The sequence below is a fragment of the Neolamprologus multifasciatus genome, chromosome 19 (genome assembly GCF_963576455.1).
Source record: "Neolamprologus multifasciatus chromosome 19, fNeoMul1.2, whole genome shotgun sequence".
NCBI classification, from domain to species: Eukaryota; Metazoa; Chordata; class Actinopteri; order Cichliformes; family Cichlidae; genus Neolamprologus; species Neolamprologus multifasciatus.
In genome coordinates, this window is record NC_140457.1 from 27345447 (window position 1) to 27371248 (window position 25802).

At 43.1% G+C, this 25802-nt stretch overlaps 1 protein-coding gene and 1 long non-coding RNA gene across 4 annotated transcripts in view; one reads left to right on the plus strand and one right to left on the minus strand.

The window, feature by feature from the left end:
• LOC146496748 (uncharacterized) overlaps positions 1-25802 on the plus strand; it is a 166048-nt gene that overhangs the window by 47866 nt on the left and 92380 nt on the right. The gene's annotated exons all lie outside the window — the stretch shown is intronic.
• Positions 380-12784, minus strand: LOC146496750 (protein NLRC3-like). Of its 3 annotated transcripts, none has more exons than XM_085143500.1 (8): positions 12668-12784; positions 10866-10995; positions 9790-9868; positions 9457-9628; positions 7491-9309; positions 4617-4790; positions 1369-1415; positions 380-1220 (listed from the first exon to the last, which is right to left on the minus strand). In XM_085143500.1, the coding sequence occupies exons 2-8, from the start codon at positions 10982-10984 to the stop codon at positions 688-690; spliced, it is 2943 nt and encodes a 980-aa protein (XP_084999626.1). In that variant the 5' UTR covers positions 10985-10995; positions 12668-12784; the 3' UTR covers positions 380-687. The 3 variants fall into 3 exon arrangements, with proteins under 3 accessions (XP_084999626.1, XP_084999625.1, XP_084999627.1); XM_085143499.1 differs by having other exon boundaries at positions 12135-12725; XM_085143501.1 differs by lacking the exon at positions 12668-12784 and adding an exon at positions 11071-11088.

Here is a 25802-nt window from a genome sequence, read left to right on the forward strand (position 1 = left end):
AAACATCGCCCTTTGCCATCCTTACTTTTCTTTGACTTCTTCAAATGCAGCTGAACTCCAGCTGGTATTTTATTGGACTTTGCAGCTGTTTCTGGTCATCAGTTCATTCCTGCAAACCTCTGAACCTGAACAACAATGATGCTGCATTGCTGGCTGATCCCAAAAGGTTGATTCTGTTCATCTGGACGTTTTCAGAAACGTTTGCTCACTGATCAGGTGACTTCTTCAGTCTCAGCTGACTGCAGCTTTACAACCTTACAAACAGCACATTTGCACAATGACTGAAACCAGCAGCAGCAGCACCTGATATATATGATACTAATATAATACATATACATATATAATCCATACTAATGATGAAGGAACTGAGCTCACAGTCCATTGTTCATTCAGTGAACTACTCAGTTTATTTTGGGCCTCAGAAATGCTCACTCTGTTTGTACATCACTGTCAGCAATAGACTCATTCTGCTGTGTGGACAGGAACACATGTGACATCACTTCCTGTTTGTTTGTGACTGAAGAGGAAGAAGTTTACAAGGAATCATTTAGAAGAGTTTCAAACATCAACTGATTGAATCCATGAATCTGAAAACGTGTTTGTGAGTGAAAGAGACAGACATGTACAGACTGAACTATCTGTTCAACAGTCAGTGTTTCTCTAACAGGAGACACTCTTTACACCCACTCAGCACAGGGACATTGAGGAACCATCAGACAAGAACCAAAACCCAGGATAAAGAGTTTCAGTGAATGTGGTGTTGAAGGTGTGGAGGTGGATCAGAGTGTCAGAGGAGACTCTGTAGAAGGACAGAGTGCCAGCAGGACAGTCCACATACACTGCTGCTCTGTTAGAGACAGAGGAGGAGGAGGAGGAGGAGATGGATGTTTGTCTGTTATTGTGCCAGACACATACAGGACCACGATCAGAGCAGTACAGACTCCAGGACTGATCATTTCCTCCAAACAAACACTCACCGCCTCCTTTCCTTCTGATGCTTCTGTAACTCACTGATATATAAACTTCTCCTCTCCACTCGACCTCCCAGTAACAGCGACCAGTCAGACCATTTCTACACAGCAGCTGTTCACAAACATCAAATCTGTCTGGATGATCAGGATATGACTGAACCTCCTCCACACGTGTCACCTTCCTGTTGTTGTCAGACAGTTGGAGCTTTGTGTTCACTGTGTTTGTGTCGATTGTGAGTTGACAGGAATCTGATGGAGAGAACAAACACAATCCAGCTGCAGTTATTGATCCATCATCTGTTCATTGATTGACACTTTGATGATGACTCCTGACATGATGAAGATGCTTGAATGTGTGCTGCTTTGTTTTCATGAATCCCATTAAAAACACACTTACACTTCCTCAGACCTGGTCTCAACCATCGGACTCCAGCAGGCTCCACCCTGAAAGGAGGAGGGGGGTCAGAGCAGCACAGTCAGCATGCACACATGGACATTACATGGCTCTCATACACACACTGTTACACACTGATAAAGGAACCGTCCAACATTTTCACAGATACACTTCAATCCATACGTGGATCAAACTGCTGATGATTGGACTGATCCTAGATCAGTACATCACTGTATTGAATGAAATACGACTGATTCAAACTGTGACCTTCATTATCTTTATATTCCTCTTCTGTTTCGTTGGAAAGGACACCTCCCTGCCTTTGCTGCCAGCTGGTTTTCTCCTCTTGGAAACACATTTACCATGGCTGACACTTTATTAGGTACACAGTGGCCACTGTCTCAGGTACAGTACACCTGTGACCTAATAAAGTGGCGGTCACTTGTTTATGAGCCATCTCCCTTCAGCTTTTTTAGCCGACCTGTTTACCTCCAACTTTGTATCAGCAGCAGCGAGCCACAGACCGAGTCCAGCAGGAGCAACAATCCCACCACAACGTCTCCAGAAATGACCTCGTCTGGTTTCATTGAGTTATTTTATTTCCACACAGAACAGACTGGATGTTATCAGCACACAGAAATCACATGAACTTGTGCATTAAAACATGTTAGTGGATTATCCACCAATAAATGAGGAGATATTGGACATGTTAACAGATGACAGATTAGGCCTGGGTCTGTAACACTGTTAGCAAACACAGAATATTAACCAGGAACAGCTCATTCATTTCCATCATTTAAGTTGGCTAATACAAACCACACCTCATCTCCTAATGCACTGAGCTTTCCTTGTCTCTGACTCTAACAGACTGCTGGCTCCATGGTGTTCCTCCGCCTGCTGAGAAGGTGCAAACAGCTGCCTTCTTTGCGTCACATACATCAGTCTGTCCACTGTCATTCTTTCCATGACTTTCCCACATGAGATGTTAGAGCTGTAGGCCTATAACCTGTGGTCTTAGTGGGGTCTTTCCCTGGTTTCACAGTTCCTTCCAGCTTCCTGATATATTCTATTATAGAAGAGCAGCAGAGCATCCTCTAACTGCTTCATCATGATGTAGCACACCTGATCCTTCCCAGGTGAAGTCATTTTTATGCATTTAAGAGCTGCTTTGAATTCAAACATCACAAACTGAACATTAGAACTATCCTCCTCTCCAGGATTTTCCTGATTTAACATTTCAATATGATTCATTTTTGTTCTCTACATCTGCCGTCATCACTTCAATTATTCCCACTGTGGATTTGATCAAATTGTTTGCCCAGCATCTCTACATTTTCCCATCCATACTACCTGTAGCTCATTAATACTATTAATACTGGAAACTGCTGTTGAAGCCTGATGGTGACACTTTCTGGTGAAGACGTTAATTGCAGTAACAGGACTGGCTGGCTTATGATACACTGGACATTTCCATCAGTGGGTTTATGAAGCCACTGTAAGTAATAACAGGTTTATTACCTGTCAGGACCTTTGTGGTTATTAGTTTATTGCATGGCCTGTTAATGTGTGTCGAGAGGAGTTGTTGTTGAAGCTAACAGTATCATTATTATTTCAACTGTTTAATAGGTGTTATGTAAACTACATTCATATTTCACTCATTGTGGGAGAATCAAAAGCGCTTTGTTTCCTCTGCTCACAGACAACACAGACACAGGCATGTATATACAGCCCACGTCCAGCTCTGCATGTACTCCTTCTGCTCCATTTCTATAGAGAATAAACAACTTAACAGAATCATTCTCCATTGTTTTCAACTCAACCAGCTGCATTTAATGAAGTAGTTTGAATTTACTTTACAACAACTGCTGTTGTTTCCTGTCTGCATGTTCTTAACTGTACTCCACACATTCTGAATTGGTGTAGTTCTTCCTAAACTACTGCAGTATTCCTGCCAGTACATCCTTTTAGTTTTCCTAACTGTTTCCTCACCTTTGATGCTCGTTGCTATTTTTTCCTCAATGCAAATTCATGCTAAGCTCCTTCATATCCATCCCTGTTTCTAAACCTGTAATAATTCCTTTAATGTGTCTTTGGCCTAATTATGAGTCTGTCCACATGTTTTCAGTTCCCCACTTGCTTTGGTTTCTTAGCTCTGATTCTCTGAAATTCATCCTTCATCATTTACTGGAATCTCTCCCTCTCACTCCCTCTATCCCCAGTATTCATCTCCTGGTTTATCATATGGCCTCTTTACATTTTCTCCTATCATCCCTGCTTCTAGAGTCTTGCCCCATCTGCAGGCAGTCCAAGAGAAACTGCCTCTGCCATTTTCTTCTTCTTAATCTTTGATTCTTCTCTTCACTTTCTCCATCGGGTCTTCTTAGACGCACTTTCCAGAAAGCAGCAACATTTTTTGTGCCCCATTTTTCAAATTGTGTATCTTACTTCAGCTTAATGTGTTTACTGATTTGTTTTTACACAGGTCATGTAAAAAAGTGTCTGACATTCAAAAATCCTACCAGAGGCTCGACAAAGCTGAACTGAAAGACAGCACGGGCACTAAATCAGAGCAGCACAGAACTTAAGCACACGGTCCATAGAAGCTGGGGTCTACAGGTGTACCAGGACAAGCTTAGTGGTAAGTCCCTTGAAAAAGTTTCACTTATGCTGTTTTTGTGTAAATTACTGGTTTATTTGAACAATTTCATCAGCTGAACCATAAATACTCCAAAACAATTTCTTTGTGACTCAGTGTGATTTTGCATTTTGTAATATTAGCATGTCAAACTCTACATTCTCTACACAGATGAGAAATGAAGTGTATTTAATAATAAAAGTTATCTCTCAGAGAGTTAGTGTCTCATTCAAGTCTGAATCTGTGTCGTCTCATACACATGCAGTGCTCATATTTGCTGTTTTGTTTGTCGCTCAGACCTCTTCCTGACAGGGGGAGCAATTTCATTTAAAGTCACATTCACTGATACAGGCTGCTGGAGCTCCAACCAGGAGGGTACACACATGATCCAGGGAAAAAAATCTGATTAATATTTTTGTGCTGAAACTTGAACGTATGTTCTCTTAGATAAATATTAAGAGGTCCTGTGTTTTACTACAAAATCAAAGGAGTAAAACACAGGACCTCTGGGTTAGATATAAGGTGATTTGACAAATCATGTCTGTTGCAAATGAGGAAGCCATTTATCGACCTGACTCAGGTTTTAAATCATCATCAGAAAAGACTGAATCCTGACCTGAGAATTCCAAGTGTACACTTTGGACTTTCCACTGCAGAAAATAGAAGGTTCAGTCCTGGATCCTGCAGGTTGTTGTTACCCAGATCCAGCTCTGTCAGACGGGAGGATTGGGAGCTCAGGACTGAGGACAGAGCTTCACAGCTTCTGTCTGACAGGTTACAACCACTCAGTCTGAAATCAAGCGGGAAGGGAGACAAGATCAACAAAACAAATCAGAGCTTTATTGCTTTTTTTGTTGTTTTTAAGCAGAAATCAGTGAGGTGCTGGTAGATTCTGTTCTTTTGGTTTATTACCCAATAACACACACATACACTAATATTTGTGACCTTTGTAATAGTAGCATTTACAATGCAAAGCAACAGTGATCACAGATTGAAGGGGCCTGAATAAAACTACAATGCAGTGATTTTTAAGATGACCTGTTCTTCCAATTTCCAACAACAGATTTCTCCAACCTTACAGTTAAAAATAATTCTTTACCTCATACTGAATCTTGGTGCACCTCCCCCCAGTTTATTAAAATGAAGTGGTACTGAAGTTGCTGTAAGTGATGTGTGATGCCACTGATTTCCTTTCTGATCCAATACAAAGAAAAATTCAGGCTGGTATCTGCGATACTGATGAAAACTATTCCTTCAGAATCAATACAAGACATCATAAGAAAATATGATGTTTTGTATAACACAAAAAGCCTGAATTTTAAAATATTCAATTAATAATCAAAAACAGATGTGACTGAAAATAATAAAACTGAGAAACATTTCATGGCCATTGCTAAGGGCCATTCGATCCTTTTACAACCATTGCAAGAGCTTGGTTGGCATTGCCGGCAATAAGTTGGATAGTAATAAGTCCGGTGGGTGATGGGCTCCACCAGGGCTGCCCTTTGTCACTGATTCTGTTCATAATTTCTATGGACAGAATTTCTAGGCGTAGCCAAGTGGCAGAAGGCTTTCACCTGGGGGGGTCTCAGAATCTCATCTCTGCTTTTCGCAGATGATGTGGTTCTGTTGGCTTCATCGGGTGATTGAACGGTTTGCAGCCAAGTGTGAGGCAGTGGGAATGAGGATCAGCACCTCCAAATCTGAGGCCATGGTCCTTAGGGTGGAGTGCCCACTCCGGGTCAGGGACAAGTTCCTGCCCCAAGTGGAGGAGTTTAAGTATCTCGGGGTCTTGTTCACGAGCGATGGGAGAAGGAGGCGGGAGAACAATAGGTGGATTGGTGCTGTGGCTGCAGTGATGCGGACCATGTACCGATCCATCGTGGTGAAGAGAGAGCTGAGCATAAAAGCGAAGCTCTCAATTCACCCATCGATCTACGTCCCTACCCTCACCTATGGTGGCGAGCTGTGGGTAGTGACCGAAAGAACGAGATCATGGATACAAGCGGCGGAAATGGGCTTCCTCCGAAGGGTGGCTGGCCTCTCCCTTAGAGATAGGGTGAGGAGTTCAGCCATCCAGAAAGGCCATTGAAAGGAGTCAGTTGAGGTGGTTTGGGCATCTGACAAGGATGCCTCCAGGGCAAGGTGCTCTGGGCATGTCCCATCGGGAGGAGCCCCCAGGGCAGACCCAGGACACGCTCTCGGCTGGCCTGGGAACGCCTTGGTGTTCCCCCGGACAAGCTGGAGGAGGTGGCTGGGGAGAGGGAGGTCTGGGCTTCTCTGCATGGGCTGCTGCCCCTATGACCCGGCCCTGGATAAGCGGAAGAAAATGGATGGATGGATGGATGGTGTTATTTTCTCTCTCTTTCCTATATTAAATATTTTGAATTGTATTTTTGTTGCTTAAAGCCAACAGCTGCTGTTTTACTCCCAGTACACTGTATATTTTTTAAATAGCTAGTCTATAGTCAACTTTAAATGCTCTACAATTTGAACAAATGGGATTTGTAGTTTTAAAGATGCAGTGAATTCCCATCATTTAAACATAGATAGAAAACCCCGGAACCTGGATTTAAGTCACTTTACAAAGTTTAGCAACCGTGCTACACAACACTGCCAGCTACATATTTCCTCCCTCTATACAGGGATAGTACCTGCCTGCAGCACTACTCTGTGTTAAGATTTACTTTTATTTGTGTTGGAAGAGGTTTTCACCCCTGCCACAATTCTCACAACTAGCATCTTGGCAGTTTGTGGAGCTGAAATATCTTCACACATGACTCGCTTAAGATCATCACCTGAGTGAACGAGCACACGTCAGCTGTGAAGCATTTTTACAGCTGTATTTCACACATTACTGTGACAGGTGGAAGAAGTAGTTCCTACTAATCATTTAGACAATCCCAACAATGCAGTTACTTTCAACTGTGTTCCTGTTAATAATAAACAAAAAAATACCACAAATTACTAAAATGTTAATATTTTAATAAATTCTAGAATAGAAATAATATATAACAATAAATAACAATCAACACACCACACCCCTGATTCAGGTGAACCAGCCCAAGGCTACATACCGAAAGAAACGTCAAAAGAACCAAATTCTCAAAAATCCAAACAAAGAAATATTAGCACACATGTGATTCTGCACATGGGTCCATCCTACCAACCAACCTCAGTTCTCCACGCATGATCACATCAATGCACATACATTTGCAGACATACAGATTTTAATGTTCTGTTTTTAGAGTTTAACTAGAGTGTTTAATGTGGGTTCATAGATCAAAACATTTTAAGCTCCTTAAGTGTTTGAAGGCTGTATCAAAAGTTCATTCAAGTTACAATATTGTGGTCAAAAGTTCTCCTTTTTTCTTTTATACTATACAACTACGTAGGCTCATAGTTTTAGGACATGGATCTGTCATGGAAGAAATCTATGACCACTTTTAATCAACATTTTAAAAATAAACATGATCACAGATTTACTCACAGAGCTTTGTTGGAGGCTTTGACCACTGGCAGCAGCCTCAGAAGAGCCTCCTCTGAAGCAGAGTATTTCTTAAGGTCAAACACATCCAGATCTTTTTCTGATGACAATAAGATGAAGACCAGAGCTGACCACTGAGCAGGAGACAGTTTATCTGTGGAGAGACGTCCTGATCTCAGGGACTGTTGGATCTCCTCCACTAGAGAACGATCATTCAGTTCATTCAGACAGTGAAACAGATTGATGCTTTTCTCTACAGACAGATTCTCACTGAGCTTCTTCTTGATGTACTGGACTGTTTCCTGATTGGTCTGTGAGCTACTTCTTCTCTTTGTCAGCAGACCTTGAAGGAGAGTCTGATTGGTCTCCATTGAAAGACCCAGGAGGAAGCGGAGGAACAAGTCAAGGTGGCCATTTGGACTCTGTAAGGCCTTGTTCACAGCACTCTGGTAAAGATTTATTTTCTCTGGAAATGGTTTAAACCACAGCATAAACTGGAAAGGCCACCAAGAGCCTCTTGTTTGTTGTTCTTCCAGCAGATTGAGTCCAGAGTTGATGAAGGTCAGATGGACATGAAGAGCAGCCAGAAACTCCTGAACACTCAGGTGGATGAAGCAGAACACCTTGTCCTGGTACAGTCCTCTCTCCTCTTTAAAGATCTGTGTGAACACTCCTGAGTACACTGAGGCTGCTCTGATATCGATGCCACACTCTGTCAGGTCTGATTCATAGAAGATCAGGTTTCCTTTCTGCAGCTGATCAAAAGCCAGTTTTCCCAGAGACTCAATCATCTTCCTGCTCTCTGGACTCCAGTGTGGATCTGTCTCAGCTCCTCCATCATACTTGACCTTCTTCACTTTGGCCTGAACCACCAGGAAGTGGATGTACATCTCAGTCAGGGTCTTGGGCAGCTCTCCTACCTCTCTGGTTTCCAGCACATCCTCCAGAACTGTAGCAGTGATCCAGCAGAAGACTGGGATGTGACACATGATGTGGAGGCTTCGTGATGTCTTGATGTGGGAGATGATCCTGCTGGCCTCCTCCTCATCTCTGAATCTCTTCCTGAAGTACTCCTCCTTCTGTGGGTCAGTGAACCCTCTGACTTCTGTCACCATGTCAACACAGACAGGAGGGATCTGATTGGCTGCTGCAGGTCGTGTGGTTATCCAGAGGCGAGCAGAGGGAAGCAATTTCCCCCTGATGAGGTTTATCAGCAGCACATCCACTGAGGTGGACTTTCTAGGGTCAGTTAGGATTGTAGTTTTGTGGAAGTCCAGAGGAAGTCGACACTCATCCAGACCATCAAAGATGAACACAACCTGGAAGTCTTCAAAGCTGCAGATTCCTGCTTCTTTGGTTTCAGTAAAGAAGTGATGAACAAGTCCCACCAAGCTGAACTTTTCCTCTTTCAGCACATTCAGCTCTCTGAAAGTGAATGGAAATATGAACTGGATGTCCTGGTTGGCTTTGTCTTCAGCCCAGTCCAGGGTGAACTTCTGTGTTAGGACTGTTTTCCCAATGCCAGCCACTCCCTTTGTCAGCACTGTTCTGATCAGGTCCTGTCTTTCGGGTGTGTCTTTAAAGATGTCTTCTCGTTTGATTGTTGTTTCTGGTCTGTCTGGTTTCCTGGATGCTGTTTCAATCTGTCTGACCTCATGTTCATCATTGACCTCTGCAGTCCCTCCCTCTGTGATGTAGAGCTCTGTGTAGATCTGATTCAGAAGGGTTGGGCTTCCTGCTTTAGCGATGCCCTCAAACACACACTGGAACTTCTTCTTCAGGGTGGATTTAAGGTTACGGTGACAAACTGCAGCTTGAAGTTCTGATTGAGAAGAAATATGAAAAACATAATTTGAAAGTGGAAATAAAGACTTAATTCCAAAAAGAATGAATCTTTAAACCATGTTGCTTCCATCTTGGAAAATGTTCATTCATCCAGCAGCTTAAATCCTTTTTGAAATCCTCTTACGGTCAGCCAGCTCCTGATTCATTCTCCTCAGGAAGTCCACTGTGATCTTCACAAATGCCTCTCTGCTGCTGCTTCTCTGACTCTCTAAGCATTCTGGGTAATCTGGACTCAGAACCTTCTGGATCTTCTTCAGCTCGTTCTTCACAAAAGTGATGATGTTGTCCTCCAGCAGCTGGAACAGAATATTTATGAATGAACCAATCAGACTGAAATCATGGAGCCAAACATCAGATCCATGTTGGTCACACTGACAATCCACTGGTCTACAAAGAGCAGCATGGAGATGACTGTGAACAGAACAGATGTAACAGTAGTTGTTGTACATGTACAGACCATAAATATGGAGTCCAGCTGTGTTTGATGCTGCTGGGCAGACTGACCACTGGGAACCTCTGAGCTCTGCTGGTCCACTCTGTGGAGGAACCATGAAGGATTAGATCAACACAGGATAAAGATCCAGGAGTTTCTGCTCAAATAACTTCATCTGAATCAAGTCTGTCAAGTTTTAAACTCTCAGATTGGGAACATATCAGTAATTTTCAGTCTGTTTTCATGGACGTCCTTTCAGTGGTGATGTCAGGGATGATTTTGAAGAAGCTCATTAAACTGAACCATCAGCAGATCACTGCTCCAAAACCAGAACATGATCCGAGGTCTTCCTCCACCACCAGAACACCAGCTTTACTAACGTGGTAGATCAGTGTAGTACAGATCAATAACTGATGAGTCATTTTATCAAAATCACTGAGTGCTTCACATCTGACCCTCTGTTTCTGTAGACATTTTGCATATTTAATGAATGTCTGACAGTTTTACATTCATTCTATGAATACAGTGGAAATGTTGTGTTATAGTCTCCATGTTTTTACCACCATCATAAATTCTTAAGTTCAGAAAATTTGATTCTTTCTTCACAGCTGAAAAACAACAACATTTATTCTCTATTGAAATCTGCATCCTGCACTCCAAAGGTCACAATCTGAAGGCAACATCTGGTTTTGTTCCCTGTGATTAAATCTGAGCATCAGTATGGTGGGATTTATCCACTACATCCACACCACTGTGGTTCAGTGTTGTCCTGATGGAGTCTCATTAACAGCAGCCAGTATGATCCAGGCTTTAGCTGCTGGGTCTCTTTGTGACCTCTCAGACTGTTTAACAGATCAGACACAAAGAGAATCAGAGCAGCTCTGTTCTTTAAAGACAAACATGAACCCACTCAGGTCACACTTTCCCCACAGATATGAGCATCACTGTCCTCAAACAGCAAATGACCAAGTCTAACATTTGGATCTTTTCTCTTTCATTGTTTTCTTTTTAATGAATCTTTGTAACAATCTGAGGATGTTTCAGGTCATATTTATCCAGGAAAACACAAACATGTAAAGGAGTCATCACAGCTCTCTGACCTCGTTGGTCCAGGTTCACCACTGAAGTGTGGAGGGTGATCTTTGGACCAGTCACTCCTCACAGACGGACAGCTGGACCCTGCAGACTCTGCTCTGTCCTCCTCTTCCTCCATCATCATCTTCAGTCAGTCTGAGAGGTAAACCACAAACACTCAGTGAGTTCACATTAAAAGGAGTAACTGAGTTACAGTCGCTGACCTCTGACCTGTCATGTGACCTAGAAAGGTCAATATGTCTGTAGGTTCAGTCATCCAGGTCATGTGATCTAAGGAGCTTGGAAAGAAAAGAGAGACTTCGAGTTTCTTGAAGACGTTTCATCTGAGAAGCTTCTTCAGTTCTAAAACCAAACGGTGGAGAGTCCCAGATATTTAAACCTGAGACGGAAAGAAAGCATGTTGCTGACCCACCATTGATCCTGTTATTTCAAGGAGGAAACTGAGTCTTTCCACCAGGAGCACAAACATCAGCTCCAGCAATGATCCACTGATGTGTTTTTATTCCATGTATGAATGTTGTTATTGACAGAGATGAAGTTTGTGTGTCAGTGATGCAGTGACTGTTGTTGGTAACTGTACAGGCTGGTTAGACTCTATGAAACAGATCATACAGATCTCTGCATGTTAGAAGAGACTATTAAAGGCCATGAATGAGACAAAGGCAGGGAGGCGTCCTTTACAGCTAAACAGCAGAGTGAGAGAACAGCCAGCACCTCTACATTTATCACATTATACAGCACATGTATGATACTGACAGGGATGATAAGAATTTAGTGATTCTGATTCCATCATTGATATTACTTATTGATTCTCAGTAGCTCTGTTTTGACAGTCACCACCATCACTGAGCAGCATATCAAAGACATTTGTGCACATTAACTGCATGTTGTGGGTCAAATGTTTGTGCATGTTGGAGGCATTTCCTCTTTGTTGTGATCAGTTTTGGGTCATTACTCAAAAAAGTTATTATTACACATATTACACAGAACAATTATTAAAAGTAATGGAGTACATTACTTCATTACTCCTCATAACAGTACTTTCATGTTACTGTGTAAAATGAGCTGAAACACTGTCTCATAATCACCATAATCTAAAGCTGAGGTACAGCCCCACACACCAACACAGATCCTGATGAGGTCACGTGATGTTTCTCTGAGTGTTTATGAACACAAATCAAAGATGAAACAGCACAAAGACACTTCAAAGTGATTCTACTGTAGAAACATGAACAGGTAGAAACCTGCAGCCTGACTGCTCATCACTTTGTTACCTGTTCAGGTTCAGCAGCAGCAGCTCACTTTATCACGGTGCTGGTCTGGGGTCAGTGTTTACTCAGCTTTAACGTCACTCTGGGTTCTTGGCTAGCTTAGCGGTATCTTAGCTTAGCGTTAGCATGCTGTCTGGTGTCTCGTGTGGTGTGTAAATATTAATCACAGTGACAGTAAAGGAGGTAAAGGGCTGTGACGTCATCACGTACGCTGCGTCCTCTGTGGGCTCTGAGTGAACTCACAAAGTACAAACTACAAGTACACAAACACGAACGTAGCTCAGAGTGGCGGACACACTCGGCCTCGTTGGTCCAGCTGTGAGTCCGTTACCGTGAACTATGGAGCGGCAGATTTGTGCTGGAACTAAGCTGCACACAGCTGATGTTAGCCAGGAAAACATTACACACTGACTTTAATGGAGAGACCGGAAATACAAACACACACAGTTTGTTGTGTGAAGAAATCAAACATGAGCTGAACAAACAGTAAAGTTCCTAAAGACAAACTGTTAAAGGAGGAAACAAAGCAAACTTACAGTTTCTTCACACACCAACAACAAGCTCCACTCCACGAAGTTCGAGAAGTGAAAGTAAACTTTGGCCAGGAAAGAAACACCCAAAGAGACGTTTGAGGACAATCAGGAGCATTGGACACTGTGTGTTGCGTTCAGGTGCACCTCGGAAACTCCAAACCTCTGGCAGGCTGTGATTTATTTCTGCTGGTTTTCCTGTTTGAAACACAAACGTGTCATCACTTTGTCATTCTTCCTGCAGCGTTTAAATATTTCAACGCTTAACTGATGTTTCTTCAAAGTTCATTTCAACCTGTTGAAGTCATGAATGAAAGTGCAGACTGAGAGTGGATCACATGATGTTTAAGGTGTGTCATGTGACATGCTCAGTATTGTCACACATGTCTAGATTGTCCCTGATATCATAACTGCTCAAACGCTGATGATTATATTTGAAGAATTATTACTGATGGCAGCAAAGTTTGAATGGAGCTCTCTGTCTGTGCTGATTTGTCGCCCTCTGGAGGTCAAAACACAAACTGCAAGATGTCACTGTAACCACCACAGTGACAGGAAGTGTTTTTATGACTGAAACACTGAAATGATGCTAACGGCTATCGTTAGGCTCACTGATAGCAGTGCTGATGTGTTGATGTCAAACACTGGCTCAGGTCAGACTCCTTCATCCTTCTCCAACGTGAGGCCACCCTCAGACCCACAGGAGCTCTGACCTTTGACCTCCTGACCCTAACCATTTTTTCTCGTCGCATCTTTAAATGCAAATCCATCCAAACTGTAGCCGAGCAAAAGAAGCTGGAAGTTGTTCTATGAAAAATGTTGTCTAAGGAGCTTGGAAAGAAAAGCGTCTGGACTTCTTTAAGTTGCTTGAAGACGTTTCACCTCTCATCCGAGAAGCTTATTCAGTTCGAAGGTCAAATGGTGGAGAGCCCCAGATTTTAAGCCCTATGGGAGTGTCACCAAAGAGGGACATGGACGCCTTAACGCCCACTCACATCCTGGGCCATTTGATCACAGGAAATCACATGATAGGGTGGGGCTAGATCTCACAGTGGGTTCACCCAAAACCTTGGCTGATTGCGACCCACACCCGTTCTCACACTGTGGCTCGTGTGATTAGGTAGAGGATCAACAGGGGCTCCATGTCCCTGAACACAACTGCTGACTTCATGTGTTCTGCTCTGACAGCTGCCATGTGTCACAGTGTGGATAATAAAGCCATCAAACTGCACTCAGCTCCAATAACACCATCAGTGTTTGATGTCCAGAGGATTCATGAGCTTTAACCACGATAGAAGCAGGAAGTTAAGATGAAGATGCACCAGGTTGTGACTGAAGGACAAAGCTGAAACATACAAATGTGAACAGATTCAAGATTCAAAGATTCAAGATTCAAAGCGTTTATTGTCATATGTACAGAATTCAATTCAATTCAATTTTATTTATATAGCGCCAAATCACAACAAAAGTCGCCTCAAGGCGCTTCATAGATACAGAGAAAAACCCAACAATCATATGACCCCCTATGAGCAAGCACTTTGGCGACAGTGGGAAGGAAAAACTCCCTTTTAACAGGAAGAAACCTCCAGCAGAACCAGGCTCAGGGAGGGGCGGCCATCTGCTGCGACCGGTTAGGGTGAGAGAAGGAAGACAGGATAAAGACATGCTGTGGAAGAGAGACAGAGGTTAATAAAAGATATGATTCAATGCAGAGAGGTCTGTTAACACATAGTGAGTGAGAAAGGTGACTGGAAAGGAAAAACTCAGTGCATCATGGGAATCCCCCGGCAGCCTACATCTATTGCAGCATAACTAAGGGAGGATTCAGGGTCACCTGGTCCAGCCCTAACTATATGCTTTAGCAAAAAGGAAAGTTTTAAGCCTAATCTTAAAAGTAGAGATAGTGTCTGTCTCCTGAATCCAAACTGGAAGCTGGTTCCACAGAAGAGGGGCCTGAAAACTGAAGGCTCTGCCTCCCATTCTACTTTTAAATACTCTAGGAACAACAAGTAGGCCTGCAGAGCGAGAGCGAAGTGCTCTAATAGGGTGATATGGTACTACAAGGTCATTAAGATAAGATGGGGCCTGATTATTTAAGACCTTGTATGTGAGCAGCAGGATTTTGAATTCTGGATTTAACAGGAAGCCAAAACAGGAGAAATATGCTCTCTCTTTCTAGTCCCTGTCAGGACTCTTGCTGCAGCATTTTGGATTAGCTGAAGGCTTTTCAGTGAGTTTTTTGGACTTCCTTATAATAATGAATTGCAGTCGTCCAGCCTGGAAGTAATAAATGCATGAACTAGTTTTTCAGCGTCACTCTGAGACAGGATATTTCTAACAGAAGAAAGAGCATGCACAATGCCAAGTTAGATAAGGGTTAAAAGAACAAGAATAAATAAAAAGATAAAAATGAGGATAAAAAATAATTAAAATAAAAATAAAATAAAAAGATAAATAACTGCAAATAAGTAAAAATAAGTAACTGAAGACACGTGTGGTCTGCAGAGGTCGATGTACATGGATGTACAAAGGAGTTTAATGTGCAAAATGAACTTAGTGTGCAAAGTGACCTGATGTGCAAATTGCAGTTTGAGGTCAGTCAGCTGTTCAGGAGTCTGATAGCAGTGGGGAAGATGGAGTTGTTGAGTCTGGATGTTCTAGGTTTCACACTTCTGAACCTTCGTCTCGAGGGCAGAGGTGTGTCTCTCCTCTGGACTCTGTGATGGTAGCTGCTCTGCAGAGAGGACAGCAGGGTCCTGATGATCTTCTCCACAGTTGTTATCACTCTCTGCAGGCGTTTGCGGTTTGCAGTGGTGCTGCCGTACCATGCAGTGATGCAGCTGGTCAGGGTGCTCTCCACAGTGCAGCTGTAGAACCTGCTGAGGATCATGGCCAACATACCAAATTTCCTCAGCCTCCTCAGGAAATACAGCAGCTGCTGAGCCTTCTTGACCAGCTGTGTGGTGTTCAGTGTCCAGGTGAGGTCCTCACTGATGTGGACGCCCAGGTACTGCTGCTCACCCTCTCCACTTCACGCTCCCGGGTAAACAGCGGCTGGTGAGGCCTCGTCTTCTTCCTCGTGTCCACTATCATCTCCTTTGTCTTATCAGTGTTGAGGGTGAGGTTGTTGTCCTCACACCATGACACCAGACCAGCCTCCTCTCTCCTATAAGCCACGTCGTCCTCTCCAGTGATGCGACCGATCACTGCAGTGTCATCCGTGAACTTCAAAATGATGTTGTCTTTGTTGCAGGTGACACAGTCATGGGTGACCAGGGTGTAGAGGATGGGACTGAGGACACAACCCTGTGGGACGCCAGTGTTTGTCTGCCAGTCAAAAAGTCCTGTAGCCAGTCACAGAGGGTGGAGGGTGCAGGCCAAGTGTAGCCAGTCACAGAGGGTGGAGGGTGCAGGCCGAGTGTAGCCAGTCACAGAGGGTGGAGGGTGCAGGCCGAGTGTAGCCAGTCACAGAGGGTGGAGGGTGCAGGTCGAGTGCAGCCAGTCACAGAGGGTGGGGGGTGCAGGCCGAGTGCAGCCAGTCACAGAGGGTGGAGGGTGCAGGTCGAGTGCAGCCAGTCACAGAGGGTGGGGGGTGCAGGCCGAGTGCAGCCAGTCACAGAGGGTGGAGGGTGCAGTTCGAGTGTAGCCAGTCACAGAGGGTGGAGGGTGCAGGCCGAGTGTAGCCAGTCACAGAGGGTGGAGGGTGCAGTTCGAGTGTAGCCAGTCACAGAGGGTGGAGGGTGCAGGCCGAGTGTAGCCAGTCACAGAGGGTGGGTGCAGGCCGAGTGTAGCCAGTCACAGAGGGTGGAGGGTGCAGGCCGAGTGTAGCCAGTCACAGAGGGTGGAGGGTGCAGGCCGAGTGTAGCCAGTCACAGAGGGTGGAGGGTGCAGGTCGAGTGTTGCCAGCTTGTGAGTGAGTCTGTGTGGGATCACAGAATTGAAAGCCGAGCTGTAATCAACCAAAAGTACCCTGATGTATGAGTCTTTGTTTTCCAGGTGGGAGAGGTAGTAGTGAAGGGTAGCAGCGATGTGTCTGATGAGGACCTGTTGGACCGGTGGGCACACTGCAGGGGTCCAGAGTGCCTGTGATGTTGCTCTGGATGTAGGTGGCAGATTTCTTTTCTCATGTATTAATCACATATTTAATCACCTCACATTAGTTATAGTAATATCACTTTCTCACTTTACTATAGTAAGAGCACTCCTGTCACTAGTTTACATGCATGTGGAAAGTTAACACAGTGAGGCCGTTGTAATGGGAGATGTTAAACAGATAGTGGGACTCCTTCTGCTTATCAGGGATGTAAATCTTTAGGTGATGGCCAAGCAGAAAACAAGGTCATAATTCTCTCTGTGAGGGAGGAGGTATAGCCCCCCTGAGAGGGGTCAACATGTGAGAGTCTGTGGATTGTCTTTGTCTGTGTGTCTGTATATAAGATGTAAGGACGGTGGCCACAGAGATGGTCCTGGTGTTTCACTGGGATGCTCTCTCCACAATGCAATGTGTTTATTAAACCCACTTCAAATCAAGCTCACTGGGTGTGTTGCAGAGTATATAGTTAGTGTAGTTGTTGTTTTGTGTGTCAGTTCTACTACTAAGTGTCATAGTTGCCGCAAGAAAGCCACCAAAAGCAGGTTGAAGTGTAAACGCTGTGAGAAAACAGGAGGAGTGATAAACCTCCTGTTTTCCCACAAAACAGCACAACCAAGGACTCAGAAGCTCAATATAAAATACAAGAAGTTAAAACCGTGACAGACTTACCTTTAACTGCCCAAGACAAAGTTATGTGACATTAGTGATGTTTGTGCTAACTTGGTTTTAAAGCTTTTTCTTTAACATATACGCTGTTCAATAGTTGTAGTTGATGATTTTATGGATAATTAAAGTCATATATGATTCATGTTAGTGACGTGTGTATCGTCCACACTGCTTTGAGGATTTTTGCTTCGGTTTTCTCATATTTTTTTCTCAGTCTCATCTTTTGTCATTTCAACTCCATGTGTGGCAAATTCCAACCTCAGCCAAGCTTTCCAAGTCCATTGGCACAAAGTGCTTGTGCACAAATGTTTTCAGTACTCCACTAAGAGATTTTGCAGCTTCCCAGTTTGTGATTAGGGGGACATCTCTCCATCCATGCTTTGAATGTATTTTCCAACAGACCATTTAAATAATACATTTTTGTGTCATGTTCCTGTTCCCGCAGGTGCATACTGTGGAAATCTCTGTGGCCATGTAGTGGTGAGGTTGCTACCCAGTGTGGTTATGGCGTTTAAATAGAGCGGCTATTGGACAAATTTTACCAATGTCACCAATTTTCTAAAGAAATATATTTAAGAAGGTGTTGACATGGAAATCTCACCAGATGTGGCAACAACCCATCAAATCCACACATGCAAAGTAATCAAACCACATGTTTCCATAGATTATGTGTAATAAAGAGAAATAAGACAGGGAAAAGTCTTGAACACACTTGCTGCAGTTTGTTTAATACTTTGTACAAAAGCCTTTGTGTATGATGACAGCATCAAGATGCCTCCTGTGTGGACAAATTAGTCGTACGCATGTATGACGCCCACGCTGTGGGCGTGGCTCTACACAAAGTGACAGTCTCCGAGGTAACCACCATGAGATGCTCAAATGCTCTTAGCTTGCACATCACATGTGCTCAGATGTTTCTCCACATCAGCAGGGCCTCTTCTATAAACTGTGAGGATTCAGGTCAATGGCCGTTCTATCAGCTTTATTTTCTCTCTCTGAAACCAGCTGGCTGTGTTTGGGATCATTGTTTGCTGAAATGTCCACCCTTGTTTCATCTTCATCAACACAAAATTTCCACTAGAGGGCGCATTTACAAATGTACTTAAAATGTCTCAGAGTTTATGAAAAATCTAATATTAAACATTCCTCAAATAAGCACACTGCTCAACTGGCTATTTCATTTCTTTTATTTTATGTCTTCAGTCTCCTGTGAATGTGGAGCTGGTCAGTGTTTCTTCCCCCAGATTTATATTTGAATTTGAAGTTGCTTTCAGATCATGTGAATGATCAAAAAGATCAGACTTGTTGCAGATAAAGATAAAGGTGCAGATACATTTGAACGAGCCCTTTCCACATCTGCTCTCTGCTCTTGTTACAGTCACAGTTTCCAGGAAGCTGCACAAGTGTGACGTGCTGGAGAAGAGGTTTGTTTGGCAGCCTGACAGTCACACACTTCACTAGTGGCCAATACCACGTCTTTGCCTCATTACCTTCTCTTTGTCTTGAATCATTACTTGAAGAAGAAATGACAAAACTAAGTTTATATTAAATAAACTGAAACTAGCAAACCCAAAGCAACAAATGAGTTTTGCATCAATCATTGGTTTTTAATTTGAGATCTACGTATGTTCAAGAAAGCTAATCACTTCTACCATGGAGATCCTTCTGCTGCACACTGTGGTTCAGCTGCTGTGGAGGACAAGAGGAAACTGCAGCTGGTCGTGAGGGCAGCAGAGCGGTCCTGGGCCCGACACTAACCTCCCTCAGAGACATTTATATACTGGCAATGTCATCCTCAAGGACCCCTCGCACCCTGCACACTCACTGTGCACCACCACCCATCACATTGCACCTTATATCGCACTAATCACCTGCTCCTTCGTCTGGCATATAACTTGTACATGTCTGTGTAGATACTTAGTCATTACATACATTCCCTGTGTACGCACCTCTTAAACTTTAAGTCTATTTATTTCTCTTTTTCTTTCATTTTTTCTTATTCTGAAGGAATTTTAAGGTAAAAGTCAACCTGCTGCTGAGGGAGAGATGCCAAACTGTGTTTCATTGTTCTTGTAGGAGTGACAGTAAAGATCTGTTCTATTCTATTAACGTATAATAACGTACACTATGTCGAAAAAATACATTTTACTAAGTTTTTCACTACATTTGAGTAAGACATGATGTCAATAGACCAGGTCATACAGTAATTATTGCTATACAAAGTTATTATATAGCATTGTCAACATTGCTCTTCTTCTGAGGATTATTGTTAAGTTAGCTTAAATGCAATCAATACATTTCATTAGTCGATCGTTCTTGTTTTGCATTTTAAAGTTCAAATAGTGTTCTTTACCTGCTTCCTCTGATATTGATGTTTGTGATGCTGCTGACATCTCTTTGTCTTTGTCTAGACCCAAACATCCTCTTCAAAGAATACCTGGTTAGTAATGTTTACTGTTTACATGTGATCACTTTCCAACCCTTTTATATATGTTGGCTCTGTCTTAGAAGCCTTCCTTTGTTTTTCACGTAGCTGTCACCTGGAGATTTACCTCTCTAATCCTCCCTCCTTCCTCCCCCGTGATAAGGGAAGGAGTCTCACATCTGTGTAACGTCTCCCATAAACTTACAATGCCCCACTGTGTGTGTGTAGAACAAAGATGTGAAGCAGCATAAGACTCACATGTGATGCTGTCCTACATGCATAGAACTAAGTGACAAAGTGATCATGAAATAAAGAAATGTCCCATCACAGATGTTTTGCCTGACAGCTGTGTTCAGCTCACAGAATAAAGAGTTTGAGTCCCTCACTGACTCAAACTCCTTCAGTGACACTTCCAGCCTTGCAGATTAGTTTGCTGATCCTGATGCATCTCTGGAGCTGATGCTGTCCCCCAGCAGACAACAACAACATAGATGCACTCACTAGTCCACTTTACCCTCTAATCACATCTCTGACATCTGCAGGTTGCTCCAGTAGAGACTCTTGTGCAATGCCAGGTGTTTGTGTTTGTATCTGTCAGGTTAGGGCTGTGTGCAGGCAGGAGTGGTGGTAAGGAGGACCCAACGTGCAGACGCTCAGAGGCAAAGGTGTATTTTAACTCAGCTTCTATTGCTGGCAAAACGTAACAAAAATCCAAAAAAATCCAAATAAACTTACATGAGCAGGCAGACGGAACACACAGCATAAATGAGGGTAGATCGCGACACAGAGAAACACAGGGCTTAAATACACAGGGGGAGCAATCAGGGAATGGGTAACAGGAGGGAAACACAGCTGGGGCAAATCAGGCCTAACGAGACAAAGGAAGCAAAACCAGACGCATATACATGAGACACGGACTTTCAAAGTAAAACAGGAAACATAATACAGACTGAACTTACAGACACAGACTTACAGACAGGCACAACAGAGGGAACAGAGACGTGGGACCAGGGCAGACACAGGGACTGGACACGGGGATATAGGCGACAGGGGAGACAGCAACTAAGGATTACACAGAGACATAAACCAAAAGACAGAACTCTAACAAAGACTAGAAATTATAAATAATAATAAACTCAAAAACCCTGGGTCAACAACCCAGGCATCCTAACAGTATTTGTCTGTAGGTACACATTAGTATGACCATATAGACGCACACACACAAGTGAACACAGGAGCACAAATGGTTTCCATCTCCACCTGCTTCCCTCTTTCTTCACACAACTGTGAGGATGATGAAGAGGTTTCAGGACGAGGTGGTCAGCAAGCACAGGATAAAGCAGGGCCATGAAACTCTCTCGTGCAGCAGATGTTTAATAAGACTCAGCTTTAGGCTTCTTTTTCCACCTGGCAGCAAAGTAACAGCTTCACTAATGTGAACAGTCACGATGTTAAACATTTCTATATTTTCATATATTTTTATACGTCATCTGTTGATGCTGCAGAATAAAGTCTGTTAACAGAGTCCAGGATGTGTAGAGCAGGTCCAGCTCTCCCTTTACTCCCCACTTTCATCAGCCCCTGTGAAGTGACACAGAGTGCATGTGTGTCTGTCAGCTGTTGTTTATTGTTAAGAACACAGATGGAACAAATGAACACACACTTTTAGAGAAATCTGAAAAAGAAACACGTGCTTGGGCTCCTTCTGTGCTCGTCTTTATTAAAGCTGATCTTTCTTTCCTGTTTGTTCTTTGGCACAAGCTTCAGTCTTTTCTCCCAGGGCTCCTTCACACTTATAAATACACCTCCACACACTCCACCATACAGTGCGTTACAATAATCCAGCCAGGATGCTGGACGGGATGCTGTGAAGTGGATTCAAGACAACTTTGGTGAAGATGCTTCACTTACATCGTAGTTCTGTTTACACACTGTGACCTGCTGCAGAACAAGTCAGTGAAAGACTAAGTGAAAGAAAGTAAACATCTGATACAAAGACTGATAAACCAGCGCGGAGGAAGGTACCGTTCGCTCATCAACGCTCATCATCAAGTCTTCTAGATTAAATAAATAAAATGTGGAATTCAATGGATGGAAACCCTACACCAATGAGGGTTACGAGGGTTATGCATGAAATATTTTTGTAAAAGGGCCTTTATGTTAAATCTGTATTTGCATAATTTCAGAAACTACTGAGAAGTATGAAGAGAAACGGTGACATCACTAGTTTCTTCCACAGAAAGAGGAGCGATCAGGAAGACAAAGCAGATGTAGTTAAAGATGGCATAACAGGAAAAGGTGACCATGCAAAACAAGAGGCTGAACCAAGGAAAGCAACAGCAGAGGAAGAAGAAATAGACATATGGTCCAAAGCAGAGGAGGTGATGGGGTCAGACAGCAGAGGAAAGAAGAGACAGAGTTCTCTGAGATTATTCAAAGTGATCCCCATGGAAACATTTCTATTTCAATTTGAATAAAAATACTATATAACTGACATGAAAAACTGAATTAAAGTTAATATGGTTTAATCATATTAAATAAACAAATTGCATTGTGTTGCAATACAAATGTAATTCATTAATTTGTGAATATTAGATTATTTGAGCAAATAGGTTTTTCAAAACACTGTTGAAGCTCATGCAGTAGTTTTGTTTTTTGTATGTGATTTTAGACGCATCCAAAGCCAGAAGTGACAACCCAACACAGTCACATCTGAGTGTTCCTAAGACATATCAAGGATACAGCAGGAGCAGCTTCTGCCCAGAATGGTACAAAACACACTCGTGGTTGGAATACTCAAATAAAACATGCTAGGCAATCATGACCCTGTGGTTAAAAGGAGAACAACAAGCCAAAAATGCTTTGTACACCAGCAAAACCATCCAGAATAAAATTCTGTCATGTTTGGCTGAAATTGTTGCTGAGGAGATCATGCAAGAAGTTGAAGACAGTGCACAATTTTCAGTCATTGTAGATGAGACTAAAAATGTCAGAACATCAGAGCAAATTTCTTTTATAGTTAGATACTACTATAATGGTGACATACACAAGAGTTTTTTGGGGTTTCAAGAGGCAGACTAGAAGGCAGAAAGACTTGCAAAGAGTGATGAAACAGTTCCTACCACTCTCCTATAATTTGTGAGTTTCTTGGAGTCATATAATGATGATTTTTTTTAACTGTTTCGGCTGTGCAAAATAGCTGTAGTATTGCCTGTCAGCAGTGCATCTTGTGAAAGGACCTTCTGCTTTGAGGATAATTAAAAACTATTTACGTTCTTGTTGAGAACCGGTTCCCACTGTTTCAATTCGTTGGAATTGTTTGCCATTTTTGCAAACGATTCCCTTATCGATTCCAGTCGCCCTGAATGACGTCACCACGTTGCGGAGCGTCATTTACCTGGCAGGAAACACGGCGCCTAAGCGGCTCAAACGCTCAAAAGTTTGGTTATACTTTACGAGAACGGATGACAACAGGGCAACTTGCAATACTTGCAAAGTAGATATTTCATTTAAGGGAGGAAACACTACGAATATGCAAAAGCATTTGCTCACAAAACACACGATGACCTTAAATGAATGTCGTGTTTTTAATTCCGGACTCGTGAATCTCAACCCAGCAGCAGCGTTAACGTTTGCACGTCCTCTCCCGTTAATGCGGCAGGTAAATAATCAACTAACAGTGCAGATTATGTTAGCGCGATCTGCCTTATTACAAACCTGCCATTACTGTGCGTTTAGGTGACCATGATGAGACAGAGTCTGGCTCAGATGCTGCAGTTCTCGCTGCAGTCTACCGTAGCGTCTCCTTTCAGGCAGGATAGACGAATGTCACCGAGCAGAGACTCAGTTTGTGGTCAAAGGTTTGCAGCCGTTTGATGATTTTCAGTAAGTGAATGTGTTTAATTGTAGGCAGGGACATTACTGGATATTCTTGTGTAATTGCTACAGAATAATTTATGTTATACTTTGTTATTGCTACAGGAGAATATTTATTTTATTATTTTACATTTACAATTTTTTTCCTGGGGACCCTGTGACACCCCATTGAAGAGCCGTAGGCTGTGGATCTCTTCAGATCTCACTGCTGGGTTTGTAAGGCCATGTTACTCCTAAATTTCTATCTTGTTCAAAGAGAAGATATAAAACAAAGTTCTAAGCTAATCGACCTTAGTGTTCTCCTTTTTTAAAAAGAATCGATAATGTCGCGCTGACCTAGTAGGTGTGGCTGTTACTCTTCTCTTCCTCCTCTTGCCCACTACCTGCTCTGTGCTGCTGCTTGCGCGTGGCCGCTGATTAGACCTTGTGCTGTATGGCAAGCCGAGCCATCTATGTCAAACTAGCGAGCACACTATCAACAGAGAGCTTCCTGCTTGCCTACCAGAGGTTCACTTCTGTCCAAGGCCATCCCCAAAAATCTGGTCAGATCCTGGCACAAACTTTGTCGGCGCTAAACCTGTATTAGAAGAAATGTATGCTTACCTGAGACAACAAAACAAGGAGTCGCTTGAAGAATACTCTGCCAAAAATGAGACCACCTGGGCATGGAAGATTCTTCCCGCTGACTCACCTCACTGAAATGGGGCCGCCGAAGCTGCTGTCAGAGTTACCAAGAGAGCCCTTCATACTCTTGGCAATGCAGAGGCTGTTACCTTCAGTGAGTTTCTGACAGCACTCCAGCTAGCTGCCAACCTTGCAAATGAGAGACCCATTGATGCCAGAATTCAGAGCCGAGAAGATCGCATTGACTACATCACGCCGAATAATCTGTTGCTTGGTTTTGGACTTCAAAACTATCGACTTCACAAATTATCCTTTCAAAACGCTGAAAGAAGTACAAACCATGGTCGACAACTTCTGGAGGTCCTGGAGCCAACTCGCTGGACCAAACCTGTTCATCCGCAGTAAGTGGCATACTGCGAAGAGAAACATTGCTGTTGGAGACATAGTTTGGCTCTGCAACCAAAATGCCCTTAGAGGGCAGTTCAGACTCTCAAAAGTCATCAGTGTGAATCCTGATTCCAGAGGGATCGTTCGAGATGTGCATGTGAGGGTCTCTCCAAGTTCCAGCATTGCAGTCAAGAGTCCAAAATCTGCTACCAGAAGTCCTGAGCTGGGCACCATTTTACATCGGGACATCCGGCGTCTTGTGGTCCTTTTACAGGTGGAAGATCAAGCCAGGGACCAGCCCACCTGAGTGCGATCTTTCCAGGCAGTGCTGAGCAAAGATTGAGTGGGAGGTGTCGCGCTGACCTAGTAGGTGTGGCTGTTACTCTTCTCTTCCTCCTCTTGCCCACTACCTGCTCTGTGCTGCTGCTTGCGCATGGCCGCTGATTAGACCTTGTGCAATCTACAACTAAGCGCGGCCTGGTGCGCGCTGCTCCGCCAGGTGAGCTGAATTAGAGCAATCAAGGGCTGGCGTGCCTAGTAGACCTTAAAATGCATGCAGCAGTCATTTGACCTGGGTGCGACATACTGAGAGGACAGCAAACAAAGCACAATCCATTTTCCACTGTGAGGAAGACTTTGAGCTAGACGGGCTATCGGTAAGCTCTTGGACTCATATTTGCTGCTTATATGCTTGGGAACTATGGAAGCTCAATTGTGGAAATGTATTTATGCTTTGGGAAATAGTTACTGCATTTAAGCTTAAAAAATTATATTGATATTAAAACAAATGTTTAAGTTTGAATAAATTGCTTATGTAGACAGTGTTTCCCACATTTATGTTAATTAATACTAAAAATAGCTACCCCAAATCCTTGGTTAAAGTCTCTATTAAAATATTTGCAAAAATGTAATTGTTTATAAAAAGTATAAAAGGCAAGGTAGACACATTTTGTGTATTTAAGAACCACAGTTTATTTCATCTTCATTTGTTTGACATTACCCAGGTCTGTGATTAAAAACCAATGAATGTAAAACTAACTTAAACTGGGTTAAGTGATAGTTTAGCTAAA

Coding starts and splice junctions, on each gene's coding strand:
- LOC146496750 (XM_085143500.1), bottom strand. CDS start 10,984: ATGATGATGGAGGAAGAGGAGGACAGAGCAGAGTCTGCAGGGTCCAGC. Junction 1,416..4,616: donor TGTACACTTGGAATTCTCAG/GTCAGGATTCAG, acceptor TCCTCCTTTCAG/GGTGGAGCCTGCTGGAGTCC. Junction 1,221..1,368: donor GAGACCAGGTCTGAGGAAGT/GTAAGTGTGTTT, acceptor TCTCTCCATCAG/ATTCCTGTCAACTCACAATC.